General features: G+C 37.6%; 1 protein-coding gene across 2 annotated transcripts in view; it reads right to left on the reverse strand.

Moving 5' to 3' along the window:
• Positions 1 to 1977: 1977 nt before the first annotated feature.
• Positions 1978 to 16926, reverse strand: part of tasor2 (transcription activation suppressor family member 2) — a 33743-nt gene continuing 18794 nt past the window's right edge. Inside the window, exons 13-22 of one of the 2 annotated variants that reach the window (XM_015352313.2) lie at positions 16803 to 16874; positions 14631 to 16484; positions 13286 to 13610; positions 12329 to 12881; positions 10348 to 11991; positions 9057 to 9182; positions 8164 to 8317; positions 7355 to 7460; positions 5904 to 6085; positions 1978 to 4041 (exon numbers count right to left, since the gene is read on the reverse strand). In XM_015352313.2, the coding sequence (XP_015207799.2) occupies positions 3953 to 4041; positions 5904 to 6085; positions 7355 to 7460; positions 8164 to 8317; positions 9057 to 9182; positions 10348 to 11991; positions 12329 to 12881; positions 13286 to 13610; positions 14631 to 16484; positions 16803 to 16874 (5105 nt within the window). In that variant the 3' untranslated portion in view covers positions 1978 to 3952. Of the gene's footprint in view, positions 4042 to 5903; positions 6086 to 7354; positions 7461 to 8163; positions 8318 to 9056; positions 9183 to 10347; positions 11992 to 12328; positions 12882 to 13285; positions 14064 to 14630; positions 16485 to 16802; positions 16875 to 16926 lie in introns of both variants that reach the window. The other variant, XM_015352312.2, reaches the window with a different exon arrangement.

Here is a 16926-nt window from a genome sequence, read left to right on the forward strand (position 1 = left end):
ATGCAAAGAAACAAGTAATAGGTTTATTCCATGCTGAAAAAAAGAAGAAGGAAAACGTTTCAGCCGCGGAGCCCTCTTCAGGTGTGAGGTGTGAAACGTTGTTCTCTTTCTTCTTTTTTCAGCATGGAATAAACCTATTACTTGTTCCTTTGCAGCCTACAGATGCGGACGCAGCTCCCCACCTGAACTACTTTAAATATATTATGTCTGTTGAAAGTTGAAGCTATAGTTGTATTCCCTTCTGATAGTATCCTGAGGAGGACATTAATTATCTCCATATAACAATAACAGAAAGATTAATTCTAGTGATGATTGTGGAGTACTCCTACGTTCGTAATGTCATTTTTATAAAGCCCAATGCACATATGCAAGCACACATTATACAAGGATTATACAGAAATAATTGATTTAAAAAAATGATAAGGATATCAATTTCAGAAATTACCTGTTTCAGAATTACACAACAACCCCCCCCCCCCCCCCCCAAAGATGGTTAATTTACAAACACTATGGTTGAAACTTCAGGGAAATACATTTTTATGAGAAATAATGGTAAGCATTGCCTGTTTTAAATTTGTTACAGCAGTGCTATATTAAAATTCGAAGACATTAACGTTTCAAAGTGTGGGACAACGTTACTGCAATTGACTGGACATGGAGAACAAACTACATACTGCTTGCAACTTAATATATTAAAACACAAATATTTAAGTGTGTATGTTAAAACAAAATCAAGCCTGATTTTTGTCTCCAATACAGTAACTGTCATAAGAAGTATTAAGGATGATTGGACTATTTTGCAGATTATTGTATAGCCATTAAGCATACTGATCCCCATTTCATAACTTAAGTGATTTTATAGGAGGCGATATAAACTGAACCCAAGCCCTTCTTTGAGTGAGAGGTGTTAGATGGCCGAGACTTACTATGTGTAACAGTGCCCTAACATGATAATAAAAACACAAGGTAAGAAATGAATGGCCAGTCTAGGAGACCAGCTCAGTATATTGATGGAAATATTTTTGTAGTATCCAGCTGGCAAAAGAAACATGCCATCATAGTATCTTGATGCATTAGGTATGGAAGAAAGATTATCCCTGGTTTAGCTTGAGTTTAGAGAGCAGTTTTGTTCTGGATAGGGCCTTTTGTTTTTGATAAGAACAGCAGGATCTTTTCATATATTGAAGATGTCTCTTCTGGGTAGTATCATAATTTGTCATGCACAGACATGGGTACATCTTATTTCTGGGCTGGGGCTAGGTAGTAAATATTTGTAAATAGTATACATTTTCTATTTTGGTCCAAGTATTTGTCAATTGATGCTGGTGTTTTCTAAGCTGTTGCCAAATAACCTAGTAGAGTGTTATTATACATACTCTAGTCTGACATATTTGCTTTCTAAGGAACAGTCCATACTGAAAAGAAAGGTGCGTCACCTGTAGAAGGCCTTAAGGCCACACCTGAAGAAGGCTCCACAGCCAAAACACGTTTCTTTCCTTCTCTTTTCAGCATTTTCCTTTGCAGCCTATGCAGGCTGACGGAGCTACCTACTTGAACTACAGTGTTTGCTTGCCATGCCAGCTGGTGTCAGAACCTGATTCTTAATTTTACCTTATTTTACCCCCCCCCTCTTTATTAGAACTCATCATAATACATCACACAAACCTCCTAGATTTGTAAAAATATTTCTGATTTAAGAACATCTATTACTGGCTTATCTGGTGTCAAATTAGCGGATGTGAACCCTGTACAAAGGGACACTCAAAAACACAGTTCTGATTTCTGATATTTGTGAAGATCTGTCTTATTTTTAAGTTTCATAACGTACGGGGGTTGCCATCTGATGGACTAAAGTGCCATCAAGTGTGTCTCCAGTCCTGCTTTGTGCTTCTACAATAAGCTCTTGGTTTCTGTGTCCCTTATCAGGACTACGAAGTTCTGGTAATGGATAGAGGTGAAGGGGAATTGTATCAACACTTATTTGAAAACCTAGAATTTTATTAGCGTTTCAGCATATTGATATTCCTTTACCCAAAGTCATTCTAGAACAGATGCTGTTCAGATGAAAAAAATAAAGAATATGTTGTTCACCTTGTGAGTATATTTAAAAGAGGTGCACGCCATGGCCTTTGGACTTTACAATACCATGTTGCATAAGATTCTGTAAAATCACACAAAATCAACACCAAGATAGCTACAATACAGGGACATTCTTCTTCCTTTAGTAATGAAATATTACAACAAAAAAATATATACAGGTTATTGTGTTTCTGACAGACCTGTAAATGTAATTCCCTCCTTCTTCTTAGAGCAGCTTATATAATGCAACTGAACAAACATCTGAGCGCCAAAACACAGCAGCAATGATTTCTCACAAAGGTAATATAGCACATAAAAACAGAAAAGTAAAATCTAGTAAAAAGTGAGCAGGACCAGTCCGTACAGAACAGCCTTACAGTCCATTGTAAATCCTTTCATTTACAGGCCGGAAATCCCTGTCACCAGCCTTCATCTTGTACCCTTGTCCAGTTTGTCCAGACTGTGTTAAAGCCACCCTGTTACAGAAGTATGAGGTGACATCACTACAATTTCAATCGTGTTGTTTGGATATCTTAAAAAATAAGCATGCTGTTTATAAATTAACCATCAATAAAAACACACTTGCTATAAATTATCCCCCTTGTAAAAAATATATCTTAAAAAATGATAAACCATTTGGGAAACAAAGTCCAAGTTTTTTTTTGCTCTAAATCTATTTACAGAATAGCTATTATAGAACAGAACCTCATCCACAAATATGTGGGTATGCCGTCTAAATAAAATTTACAACACTTAAAATCAAAATATAAATTCATTTTAGGAAAACAAACATGAGAACATTTTATGTTTGTTTATTTTATGAGAACATTTTATGCTGAAACATTGAAAGTCCAATTGAAAATAAGTATTTCTACAGGGGTCATGTTGCCTTTATGTATGACAGTTTTTTTGGATAGCAAACCTGAAGACATTTCCTGTCCCTTCGATTGTGCAGACTGAAAAAGGCAAGGAGTTTCCTTACAGTGTCTTCGTGAAAGATGTATTGCTTCCAATTGATTTCAAACTTCCTGTAAACAGCTGCCAGGGCTTATAGTGTGTCAAAAGACAAATGACAATTCCACAATGACAAGAAGATAAAATAATAACTGGCAATTCTAACTTAAAACTCTGAAAATCACTACACTTAACACAGCAGTATGAAAAATTATTAGTGCATCCCAAGATTCTTGGGTGCATCCACGCTGGACTGCATTTGTGTCACACACAATTAGGGAATTGGGTAACTCAATTACATACCACTGTGCTTTGTTAATATATCTTATCTGCGCAGAAAAAAACCCTCCAAATTGCTGTAGTCTGTTCTGAGTCTTCAGGATAGGACTGTTCCCAGGTCAGGACATAGTTACTAGCTATTCATTTTCTTTGAAAGGCATTCCAAGCAGTTCAACTAGCATGGGCAGCCACCTGAAGTACAGGCATCACTAGGTTGAGAGTGAAACTTATTAATGAGACATGATTCTTCTCCATTCAGTGTGAATTCACTTCTCAGGTGCTAAAGAGCTCACAATGTTGGCTCTGCAGGGGTCAGAGGAACACATCAAGGAGTCTGTCTCCCCAAAACAGGTACAGACGTGGTTGATTAAGAGTAGGGTCTTCAAACTAGTGATTCCAAACTATCTAGGTACATCATAAAAAAATCCAAGTTCAATTTTTATCTTTTTTAAATGGATTCAGAGGTATTTTGAACTCATAAAGGAAATAAGACGGTAATGGAAGGCTGGAGGAATTTCATGGGCACCTTCTGAAAAACCAATAAGAAATACAAAACTCAATATAAAACTTTATATTATCAGGGCTGCACAACTTCTAGTACAAAATGGAACAGCTATTTACAACAAAATCAGTTGTATTATTAGGTTTTTCCACTTTGAAATATGTAAAAAAAAGTGTTTATGTTTGTCGCTAAAATCCCATGTTTTCCAAACGTATCTTCGGGTTTGTCTAGGGAAAAAGAAGAAAAATACCATGTCACGATGATTAACTTACTACAAATAACATGCCGTATTACAAATACTATACAAAACATACTACACATAACAGAAAACATTTAATAAAAATTCAGAGGTCATAAACAATAGTTTTACAATTTTATCTAAGAAAAAGTACCGCGACAATATTTTCAAAGAGAATAGACAGCACATTCATAAATGACTATGGAACTGGGCGAGAGACTATCAGAATACATTTGATAACGGAGAGAAGTGAAGACGATTTCGTGATGCAGGGATGTTGTGTCAACTAAAAGGAAAGAGAGACTGATCTGAAGTGGCACGACTGAAAACAGAAAAAATATTAAATTGTGTTTTATGCTCCCAGTAAGAGCTGTCTCCTCTTCCCTTGAACCAGTCTTTTGATTCATTGTATTATTTCAATTTTTTATTACCAGTGTCAAGAACTGATCATAGGAAGCTTATGCAGAACATTGCCACATTTGCAGCTGTTCTTTTTACGACTTTATACATTTATCTCAACAGAATAGCTGCTGTCAGTTGGTATCAACAAGATGGAGGAGATACAGGCTACAAAAACATTTACTTGAAAAAGAAATTACAAAACACCGATCTGCACATCCTTTACTTTGGCAGTCCTTGTGTTTTAAAGGGTGATTCTGATGTGAATCAAAGTTTAAAAAAAAGTACATAAAGGCCAACTATTACATTCCTGTAGCAATCCATGCGTTTACAATTGGAACAACTCTTAATAAGGATTAGTCCTATTAAACAGTGTAATACTTAATTCTGTCAGACATAAAACCCAGAACCTAACTTTGTACAGATTCCCATAATGATCTGCTTTTTAAAGAATGATTTTGGGTCCCGAATATCCTTTTAAGTACAGAAATTTATATGTTGAAGGTGTGTGACACCAACAAGACTCTGCCTAGATCAAGCTGTCCCTCCAAACTGGATACCTGAGCAAGAAGGAGACTGATCAGAGGCTACCAAGAGGTGAATGGTAACATTGAAGGAGCTACAGGCTTTTATGGCCAAGACTGATCAAAGAGTGCATGTGTCCACAATATCCCAAGCACTCCACAGATCTCGCCTGTATGGCAGCTGGACAAGAAGGAAGCCATTACTGAAAACCAAAAAATATTATATGATACTATATTTTTATTTGATACTGCAAACGTGACAAAACATTTTGTGGTCCAATGAAACAAAAATCGAAATTTTTGGCCTAGATGCAAGGCATTATGTTTGGAGAAAACCAAACACAGCACATCACTCAAAGAACACTGTCCCTACTGTGAAGAACGGTAGTGGCAGCATCATGTTATGGGGATGCTTCTCATCTACAGGGACTTGTCAGGACAAGGACAGGGAAATTTAATGAAGCAAAGTATAAAAAAGTCCTTAAAGGGATAACTTGCTACCCTTCTACGAGAAAGCTGAACTGAGACAGATGTCTACCTTTCAGCATGACAACAACCCAAGGCAAACAGCCAATGCCACAGATTTTTAATTGCTTAGTCACAGTGTCTATATTAGTTCAAAGTAGAAGCTACGTGAACAGCTGTGAATATCCAAGACAATGTTATTCATATGCCAAATATCTGCTAAATCCCAGATGTTTTGCAATTCCTTTGATGCCTTTCTTTTCCTCATTCTTATATCATCTGCAAATTTGAATACTCTGCTTAGTAGATCAGAATCTATATCAGAAATTGAATTACTGATATAGATCAAGAAGAGAAAAAGCTTATACTAGATGCTTATACTATTGTACATGTTTTGGTAGTTACACATTACCCTGATTTCAGGAAGTTAGCAAGGTGATTAAGACGGAGAACGCCACCTCACCTGTTATGAAAACAGCAAACCTTGCAGTGACATGTTGCACTTGCAACCGTAACAAGCAGCTGAAGTAGTCAGGTCGCTCTTGTGAAATCAGGTCACACTCATGGTATGGAAGAACTTCTACGATATCAGCTTCTTGACAGCAGTCTATGAAGTGTTGCTTGGTATGATCTTCTATGCTTGTTCTGTGGGAATTATAACATTTAACGTTTACTCTGTAAATGAAGATTTCAGAATTTGTTGAATTTAGAATGAAGAGGAGTAGGCAGACGACTCCCCCAGCCCACCCACCTTCAAGTAACTAATCTTTTAACACATCACAGGCAACAACAGCGCCAGCACAGTTTCAGCTCCGGCTGAGGCAACAACCCCATGCCGGCAGACACTGGGGAGGCCGCAGAGATCACTAAACCTGTGGTGCCTTGCAACTTGGGGAATCTCAGTCGCAGTCGGCTAGTGACATGATCCAGGCTCAAACCAGACACCTGGTTTGTACGGCTAAACCTGTGCTCAGCTGAATGTCTTTACCGATCGACCCACTCCAAAGGCCACACATGATCATTTAAAAAAAAATATTTGCTGTTCTGGTGATTTCAGTTTTTGCTGAAGTTGTATCTACCCAAAAAAGTCAACAAACTTTGTACAAACTCAGCAAACTCAGTGATACAGGAGCTTTAAAGTAAGGCTGGCATAAAAAAACACTGGCATACTTCATCAAGCAACAATTCAAAAAGGACATCTGAAAACTCTGTAAAGGGTGAAAAATCCTCTCGGAACCAAATTTTACACAAAACAAACTTCACTACATTAATTCCTCACTATACATGAAACGAGATGTAGTAATTTATGCGAGATGTAGTAATTCCTACCTGTTTTTTAAAGTAACAAGCAGATTTTCACTCTTAAGAGCTGCGCTCTTGTAAAGCACTGCCATGATTCTTCTTTTCATACATCTACTTGGATAAGGAATTTACTTATGTTTTAACATTAAAAATAAAATATAATTTGTTGAGTGCATACATTACAGGATATTAATTAGTGCTCACGGATCTGATCACAACTGTAACAATGCACACGCAGGAGTGTTACCATTTTCCTACCTATTGATTATGCACCAACTAATACCTTTAAGCATTTTACTCGAATAATTAATCAGCCATGTTATTGTTTTCATTACAAGGTACTGTTCTGTGCTGTATTAAGGTGACATTTGGGTGTTTGAGGGAACATGTTTGAGTTCTGGAACCTATCAGGGAATATCACACAGGAAGTAATGGGAATTTAATTTCTGTTGTAAGAGTTTTCACTTTACAAGCAGTTTTTGAGGAACAAGTTTGTCATGCATAACAAGAGATTACTGTAAAATGCTTTTGTAGCAATTACACACAACTACTATAGTCAAGGAAGCTAAAGTAATTGTAACCACATAAAAACTGCCATTGATTCTATTTTACCTTCCATTTTCTTTGAGCCTTCTGCAGTCTTTGTAGTGCAGAAACCACTTCCACTTTCCATTCTGACCCTGTTCCTCCAGGACGCTCACCATTTTCTTGAAATGATCTGTTATGGTGAAAGACAAAAACTCACAGAGTTAATAAAATCTCCTCGTATGTCTTATTTTCAGTCACCATCAATATCTTATTGGTTGCCAGTACGCTTTCTGAACCAGTCACATGGTTTACTGCAACTATAAAATGCTCAGCAGGAAATCCTGTCACTGATACCGATTCAAAAATCTGGGTTGAAACAACACAAAGATTACTGGTCGTAATGTATCAGAATAAGCACTATATCTATGCATGTTCCTGATTATTGAAAACACAATGACACTACAAATGTTTATTTAAAAATTGCACAAAATATTAATTTTAGCATATAAATACTGTTTGCAGTTAATGTTAAAAACATAACAGTAAAGGAATTAGTCAACAGTAATTTTGAAGGATAAAAAGATACCATTTACTGAAGAAAGTAATCTTGCTCTGAATGAAAATTAACCAGCTTGTGAAAACGTTAAGATAAAGGTAAAACTAACTACATTTCTAAATAATTCATCCAGTGTGGTAGTGCCTAGAAAAGCAAGAATTCTACTTAAAAAGGAATTCCTCTTTCCAAAAGAAATGGGCAAAGAGAGAAATTGAAAATGGGATTTGACAAACAGCCATTTAAATATAGAGGGGAAAGAACATACTTAGTTTTGCTCTTACACATAATCACAACTTGTAAACGGTCTCGGTCACTTTGCTGCCTGCTGCTCTCATACCTAGTGTTAGTGTGTCCAGCACCGCACCATCACACACCACAAACCCCCCTCTGGTGAACAGCTCCTGATAAGTGCAGTTCAGAATGTCGTCAGGGCAATCCACCCCAGCAAACAAAACATCTGGCATCTTCTTTAGGTCCAACAAGTGCGGAATCTAGTCAGCAGAGGAAAAGAAACGTACAATTAGGTTAATGCAACAGAATATTTAGTGCATAAAGTGGCACAAACCTTCTTGAAGTCTACTAGACTTGCTTCCTATTCAACAGCAGTGAGCCAGATATACCTGCCTGACGCCTAACTGTTCCACCCCAGAATATACTGCAAAATCAAACCACAACGCTATAACTTGTGAGAGATTGGCTGAATCCTCAGAATTATCCTCTTCAACAGTTATATGGGGTCGATCAACATTTTCTTTGATGCTGGCAGATTTTTCAACAGCACATCTAAATTATTTTCCTCAAACTAATATAATTTCTGCTGTGGATGTGAAAGAGATTAACATGGTTTGATAAGGATAATACAAAGAGAGCAACTTCCAAGCACCAAAACGGAAATCCTAGAAGTAGCCATGATTGGCAAAAAAATAACCCTCTCCAAATAAACTGTTGTTAAGCAAAGAAGCATGAGAAAAATAATACCCCACGGAAAATCAGTCAGAGGTATATAATTTAAAACAAAAATGGCAAGATATAAAATCTCCTGAGTACTTTCTGAATACATGGATGGTAAAATGCTCTCAATGAAACATGGCCTGAATTAGTTATCTGATGAAATATACATCTCTATTCTTTTTAGTGTTTAAAAATATGATGTTTAAAAAAGGTCTCATTTTGACACAAATCACTGCACTCTTTATGCAAGAACACACCATCAGATTTCTCCATCCTTACTTTGCAGATGTTTGCCGAGATATCTTCATTCCTGATGACCATTAGCAGAGGGGATGAAGAACACTGATCAAGCTGACTAAACTGGGATGGCTGTACACCCACATGACCTTCCGCCTTGAGCGCCTCCTATATCATCAACAAAACATTTGTAGATGTTTAGAGGCAAAAACTACATTTAAAAAACAAACATGGTTGTATTTCAGGAAGAAAAAGAACCATCAATAATAGCACAGATAAAGTTAAATTTGTTTTTAAGAAATGCGATCAAAAGTGTGATTGTTAGTTTCTAGTCTATTGTCTAAAAAAACTCTTACGGAAAAGAAAAACCCATTAATATCTGAGACTAATGTTCTCAAGGCACAGACTTCTTGGATTATTGTGACAGTGAAGTGAAATTTGGCAATTTTGTGGCACGCAATTTTGAATCTGCATTTCAGATCAAAAGATAAATATGAGGCAAAAATACAGAATGTCAGCTTTTATTTCTGAATATATCAAATGATATCGATCTAAATACCAGAAAATCCTGCAACCTCTCAGCAACACTGTACAAATTCACTCTTTAAACATTTTAAAAACAATTGCAAGCACACATTGCAAGTGTTTATTTTAGTTTTCTTTTATGTAAATGTTGTTTTTCATATCAGACACTGGTAAGACCGAAACTGTCTTATGGAAAATTGAATAAAAGATACTCTGAGAGCAATAAATAAAACTTTCTTTGATAAACACTATATCATATATCCAATTTATCAATACTGTACTCAACATGCATTTGCACAAGGGTAGAAAGAGACACAATTTTATAAACAGGACTGTTCCTTGTAATAAGTGAAATGCTGACATGCCCTTCTTTTAGCAAGGGAGGTGGTGTTCCCTTTTGTTTCGAAGTTCAACATATACAGAGTATCTTTTTATATCCTATAGCTTTTCTGCATATACAGTAGGGTCTTAATATATCCGAACATTTGCAAATTCACTTCTTCACAATTTGGTCTGGCCAATGTGGTCTTTTATGAAGAAAGGCAGAGTAGTATGAAATCAAGCCGGTGATTGTTAAGCGCAAATTAACTGCGCCGAAGACTAGGATCATGAGCAAATGCATTATCATATAAGGGTGAGTTACTTATGTCTTGTACCCTTACACACTATGTAAGGATACTACGTTAGAGGAGACGTATAGGGGTGGACTTGGCTATATACACATTTGGCTATTCACAATGATTCTTTCCACAAACCCTCACAAATGAAGCCCTACTGCAACTCACAGTCTTACAAAAAGAGTGCTTACCTTTGTTTTTTCAAAGAAGGTATCCACTTTTGTTTCAAGGATAAAGAATCTGTACTTAGTCTTGAGTGATTGCCTGACTACAGAATTCAGGTTAGTGTGTAAGCAGTCAAACATACTGAATCTGAGCTTGTGAAAAAAGTCAACTGTCCTTGTTTTAGACTGTAGGAAGTCCTTTTCTTCCTTGTCCATTTCTGAAATAATCTGCTTCTGAAATTTTGTACCAGAGCAAACAGCATTCATCGTGGACCTGTACGATTTAGAACATTTTTCTGATATGTTTGACAGTTCTTCATGAGGTTCTTCTATTCCATTTACATATGAAGGTTTCTTAAGGCATAGAACAGCCTTGCTAGAAAATAAAGGCTTGAAATTATCCTTGACCTCTTTCGTGTCCGATTCAAGAGGCATGTCCCTGCTGTTTTCGGAAACATGACCCAATTTGAAAATTGAATTGTCTGCCACAGATGAGAAATTTCTCCATGAAGACAGACTGGAGAATTTGGACGGACTGGCACTTCTGGTCTTCTTAAGGATTTGGTGAATCTTTTCTGAAAAAATTAAGTACTCCAAATCCAAAGATGCCTGCGTCAGATCAGGCTTAGTCCGATGCATTTGCTCCCACTTTTCAAGGAAGCTTTTGAGGTGCCAATCTTCTTTTTTCTCGTTTTGGACTGTCCTAATATGTCCAGCCACTCTGTGTGTTATGACTGGGTAATTGTCATATGTTTTTCGCACGCCCCAACAGTCAGACATAGTGACAGTGGAGGGGACAGGTGAGTCAATCTCATCTGACACACATTCAGAACAGTTGCTGTTGGCATCTGGCTCAGGAGTTTGGGAGTCCATTATACCACCTTCTTGACTTTTCTCTCCTGCATCTGCATACGCCAAAGACATTACCCTGTCTTGTTTCTGGTCCAAGAATCCAGTGTTTCTTATAACTGTGCTTTCTTGATCTTCACGATGTAAGCTTTTATCCGACAGATTGAAATGTAAATCTCTTTCTAAATATTGGCAGTCAGCACTTTTTTCTTCTTCCACTGATTTTGTAAGCCTTTCATTTCCTTGTTCCTGGATCCCACAAGGTAATGAATCTATCTCCGGGTATTTACTGGCATGATCTTCTTTAGATTTACTACAAGAGAGATCCATTATGGAAGTGACATTGTTTATAGTTTCTGTTGGTTTAGAAACATTGTTTGTATCATGTCCATCTTGTGTGGTTGAGGGTGTTTTAAATTGATCAGAAGAACTCTCAGTCTCTAGGAATATGCAACTCTGGTCAGGAGATACACTATTCAAAGTTTCAGTTAATTTGAGAGTAATATGACTTAATTTCCCTTCTTGCACATAGCTGTTCCTAGTTTTTTCCATTCTGTCACCCGTGACAGTTGGTACATTAACCAAGTGAAAAGCAGACAACGGAAACTCAGACTTTGCCAATGTCCTGTGTAATCCATTGAATTGTTTCCTTTTAGAAATGCACAGATTTGCTATTCTGTTACATAATTCAATGTATACACTATCAGTTCCCAAGAGTTTGGTCATATCTGTAATTTCTGGGTTATCATCATAAACATCATCTTCCTCTTCCTTCTCTCCATTTATGTCAGTATCTGACATATCATCACTGGATCTGGAAATCTAGAGAAAAAGATTTAAAAATGTAAAAGGCGTATGACAGAGAAATAGAGTGTTGGTAAGAGTCACTGAATGAGTTCCAGAAACAGTAAAACAGAAAATTCCAGAACAGTAGACACAGCTATAGTGTATTTTGGAACACAGAAAAAAATCCTGGCTTCTTTTCTTTCCTTAACCTATGCAATATGATGAAAATAATCTTACAAACTGCAGCTTTAGGGAGTAGGTAACCGAATCATCCCCATAGATGAGCATGGAAAAGTGGATAACAACGGGGCTATTTTTAACACTTTGGAATTGGGTAATAACAGTTTTCAAAAGCATGAAAAGGTTTTCTTACCTTATCTACAAAATAGCTACCTGTTCCCACAGATAGGTTGTCTGTATGGTGCACCTGTGTATCCTTTACAGAACCTTCAATTCTGCTTTGTGTGAAGCAATTCTTGTCTTGAGCTCCTTGCTCTGAGTTGCTGGTGGAGCTGGAGAGATCCTCCTGAGGGCGTTTTGGAACACTCAGATCCAAAACTTCATCACATGGCCTGGAGACATCCACGGCACCACAATTCGGTTCCACATGGTTCCCTTCTTTCTTACTTTCTTCCCTAAGATCCAGCAGCTCACCTTGATGAGGATTTAAAGGTAGCTGTATTACAGATGGTTGTGTTCCAAATGTGTCCTGTTCATCAGAGCTCGATTTGGAAGACGGGTCATTTTCTGAGACGTCTTTAACTGGTAACATCTCAGGTCCGTTTTTATTTTGGTCACCGTCTTCAGAATCACTTGGGTCGGTCTGGAAAAACCTCATTGTTGACCTGCTATAAAACAGGCCAATCCACATATGAAGAATAAGGTGGACCTGCTCATAACTTTCCTCAATATTGCAATCCCAAGGGCTGTAAGTAAAGAAATGAGCAGACAATAGATGTTTAAAAAAACATAGCTAATTACATACCACAACATGCAGTCATTTAGAAGTCTCGAGTTGAAACACAAAACCTAGGAAGACATTGGTAAAGAACAAAGCTGACAAACGAAAGGAGGCCATTCCGACCATCTTTCTTGTTTAAATACAAGAAAGCAAGAATATGACATAAATATTCCTGTTGTACAGCAGAGGAACAGGGACGTGCAGCTCTCATATGAACAGAAACAACTCTTTAGTTTAAGTATAAAAATGGATTTAAGTACTTTGGAACTTTCGGTACTTTGAAAGCATAAAAAAAGCAGTCTTCAAAAACAATACTGATGTGACCTATCAAATCATGTCAAATCTTGATATTATGGTAATGATACATACCCATGAAGAGCTCGAGCCACAGTTTTATCAAGAGGATCATTTGTAAATTTGCTGTCCAGCTTGAAATCATATTCCTCTTTCCACTCTCGTGATACATAAAGAACTCCGTTTTTTTCAAACACAAGTCGAGACCGACTTTCAAGTCCATCAGAGTGGCATTCCTGTTCATTTTCAGGAATACTTGCTTCTTTTCTGCTTTTTTCATGATAGGGTGCCTCTTTATTTCGGAGCAGTAAAGGCCCTCCAACTGAGGCAATGTTGTCCATATTTTCAGCTTGGCTTCTGGAGGACTCGGCGCAATCAGTGGAAACCGATGGAGGCACACCTGCCAAACCCAACAGTAAATAGGATGGGGGCAGTGAGTAAGAATGTTCTTTGGAAATTATATTAAGAATCAGCTCTTCAGTCACTGCAAGTCCCTGGGGAAATGGGGACCTGAGGAGTTTAGGACTGGTAGAATTGCTTAGCAACGTTTGCTGCATAGTTCCATTGTCGCCCACCCTTGTTTGCCCATGTTCCGTTTCAAGCACTACATTTTGGGACTGGTCTTCTTGTATTAAAACTTTACTACTGGAGCTAAGAGCTAAATCAGCCAGTAAGGTCAGTGCATCTGAAGACTGACAAATGTCTGCACTTTCCATATCATGGTTTGTAGCACTCAGGTGAGTATTTTCACTTCTCACCAGATCCCTATAACCAGTAGTTCTGAGTTCCTTTGATTGAGTTTGTGCTATATTTTCAGTGTCAAATGAATCTGATGTTTCAAAATCCAACCATCCTGTAACAAAAGAAAAAAAAGAAAAAGGGCATGAAAACAAAAAATAAAGCATTATAATCCAGTTTGTGAAATAAATATATTGTTAGTTTTTTTTTTAATAGTGACTGATTCAAGCACACAGAAAGGCAGGAGAGAACTACTAAGCAGTACAGCTGGAAAATAAAGATTACAATAGGGGAATGTCACAGAAAAAGCTATATTAGTGCTTTTCCCTTATCCAAAAACATCTTCAGACCATGTAAAAAAACGTAACTAATTTAACATTTTGCTATATTTTCATTCGAGAGATGAGAGCAGCTGAAACAGTCATTTTTTAAGTGACTGTCATTTTTAGCATGAGGCAACAGCAGACAATGAGAAGAAAAGATAAGCAAGGATAAATTCTAAGACACCAGTATCCCAGCTCTGTTATCTTTTGTTTTTCCTTCAGTGGTAATAAGAAACTGCTCAGACCACTCCATGTGATATGGGCCTTACGTGTACTGTACCCTTACTTTGCTACTTGGGGGATGAAGTAACAAAATAACACCTTTTTTGTAACAAAAAATAAAAAGTAATAAATCCTACCATTCTCTTTCACGTAGTCGGGTATCCTGTTCTTCATTCGTTTTTTGAAAGGTTTTAAGATCTTCTGTTTCTTCATTTCCGGTGAAGCATTCGGTGGTGTTGTGCTTTTGGGCGACTTTAACAGATCTTCAGATGTTACCGCCGACTTTGAAGAATCTTTTACCTTAGCTGCTTTTTTCCTTTCACATATCTGGGCCTTTGCACCTTCTTCTGGCTTTGAGGTTTGCTCTGATAAGGTAGTGTCAACAGGCAGTGTGTTCGTGTCCATATGAGTGACAGGGCCAACCTTAACAAGCTCGGGATTTATCTTGACATCACCGTTTCTCTTCTTTTTTTGAGGACACTGCTTCCTCACCACAGGCGTGTCTTCAGGATTCGCCGCAGTGGCCTTTTGTCTCAGAGGACACAAAGGTTTCTTTCGCTTTCTTAGCCTCACAAATTGGCTTACATCACTGCTGGATTGCAAGGCTCTCCCTTGCTCCTCTCCTCTGTCACAGTGCCTCTCAGGTGCCACTCTGCTCTCGTCTTCTACATGCTGACCAAGCTTGTCTGGACCATCAGGATCTGCTACTTCCCCAGAGTCTTGAGATTCTACTCCTTCTGTTTTGGAGGCATCTAGTGAATCAGCAGCCATTTTTTCTTCACACAGAGTCTTGTCCTCCTCTGTGGCTATTCTTGTTTGTTTCGGGAATTCAAAATCTCCCAAAACGAAACTTGAGCCATGTGGAATAAAAACCTTTCCGCAGTCAGTTATGATGTTTTTTAACCCATAGCTGTTGTCGCCTTTCATTTTTCTTTTAGGGGGATGCGAGTCACTAACATTGTTTTTTCCTTTGGCATTGTATCTAGTGATCTTTTGATTTACAGTTTTCAAAATCTTCAACTTTGTATTGCTGTTCCTTGTAATTCGTTTACTGGAAGCTTTTCTAGTTGGAGTTGTGCATTTTTGTTGGGCTCCAGCACATAAAACGTCCTTTCTCAGCAAATAATTCGCTTTCTTACCAGATGAGACATTTGTATCTCCAGAGGAGCTTACATTTGTAGACTCTGTGATTGGGCTCTTACCCCCATCCTGTAGGCTTTCCAGGGTGACCTTTTCATTTGTAGGTTCTAACAAGTTTAGTCCATTCTCTGTGGAGCTCTCATCATGGTCTGTTGGCATGTCACCTGAAATGGGTTTGGTTGGAGTTGCTACCTTCGGATTAAGTTGCTCTTTGCAAGTTACAGCAGTACCTGTCTTTTCAATGCCTTCTAGTACTACCACACACTCCAGAAATCGTTCCTGAGATTCCTCGATTTTTGTCTCACAACTCATTTCGTCCTCAGAAACAGCATGTTCTGCCTGAGCTATGTCATTGAACTCTGGACTTCTTCTCACTTCTCCATGTGAATCACCGTCTGTCCAAAAGTCTGACTGTAAAACCTCTGGAGATGAAAGAGAGTAATACACATTCTCACAGTGGTCATCTTCAACATCCATGGCCTCCTCCTGATTTACAGCCAGCAACTCCAGAGCTTTTGATACCGAAAGGTTATAAACATCAGGATTTCTAAAGTACGACTGTAAGTGTGAAACAGTCATTTTATGACATTCTGTAGCTCTATAAAGGTGTTTATAAGTCCTGGGTACATCGAAATGGTCAAATAAGACAGGTGGTTCTTTTCCAGTAATATCAACAATTCCTGGCCGGTTTAATGTCACATAGTCTTGGAAATGCTGTTCAACCAAGCTGCAAGGCGACACATTCTGGTCTGACTGGAATTCCTCAGCTTTCTTCAGTGCATAGTTTAGCCCTGGTAAGATCTGAATTACATCAGAGGAAATTGGATATTCAGACACTGGAAACTTCACTTCTGCAATAAAAATAAACAAATTAGCAACATTCCAAACAAATATTCATGATGTTCAATACAAAACATAATTTGTAACAAATGCAAAAACACATAACATAGTAGCTAACATTTAGCTTTAAAAAAAACATACTGTAGATCTTACAACAGATTCTGATTCACAAATATTAAGCTAATTGTTCTGGAAGAGATCTACAGTGTCCATTTCCTATTAGATTTACATAATTGAATAACCTTAACACACTTCCTTATGCTTAATAGGTATTATGAAATGTCCCAAGTGCGTTTTAAAACACTGTGAAATGCACATATTTAACTTACCTTTCTGCACTGTTCTTGAGTTAGGAAATACAAATAGGCACTGTAATATTTCTTCCTTCTCTGTTGTGCTTTCTGTAAGACAAATTGAGAAACACATACATGTTTTTTATCCTCTAAACAAAAA

The sequence above is a fragment of the Lepisosteus oculatus genome, chromosome 7, assembly GCF_040954835.1.
Source record: "Lepisosteus oculatus isolate fLepOcu1 chromosome 7, fLepOcu1.hap2, whole genome shotgun sequence".
NCBI lineage: Eukaryota > Metazoa > Chordata > Actinopteri > Semionotiformes > Lepisosteidae > Lepisosteus > Lepisosteus oculatus.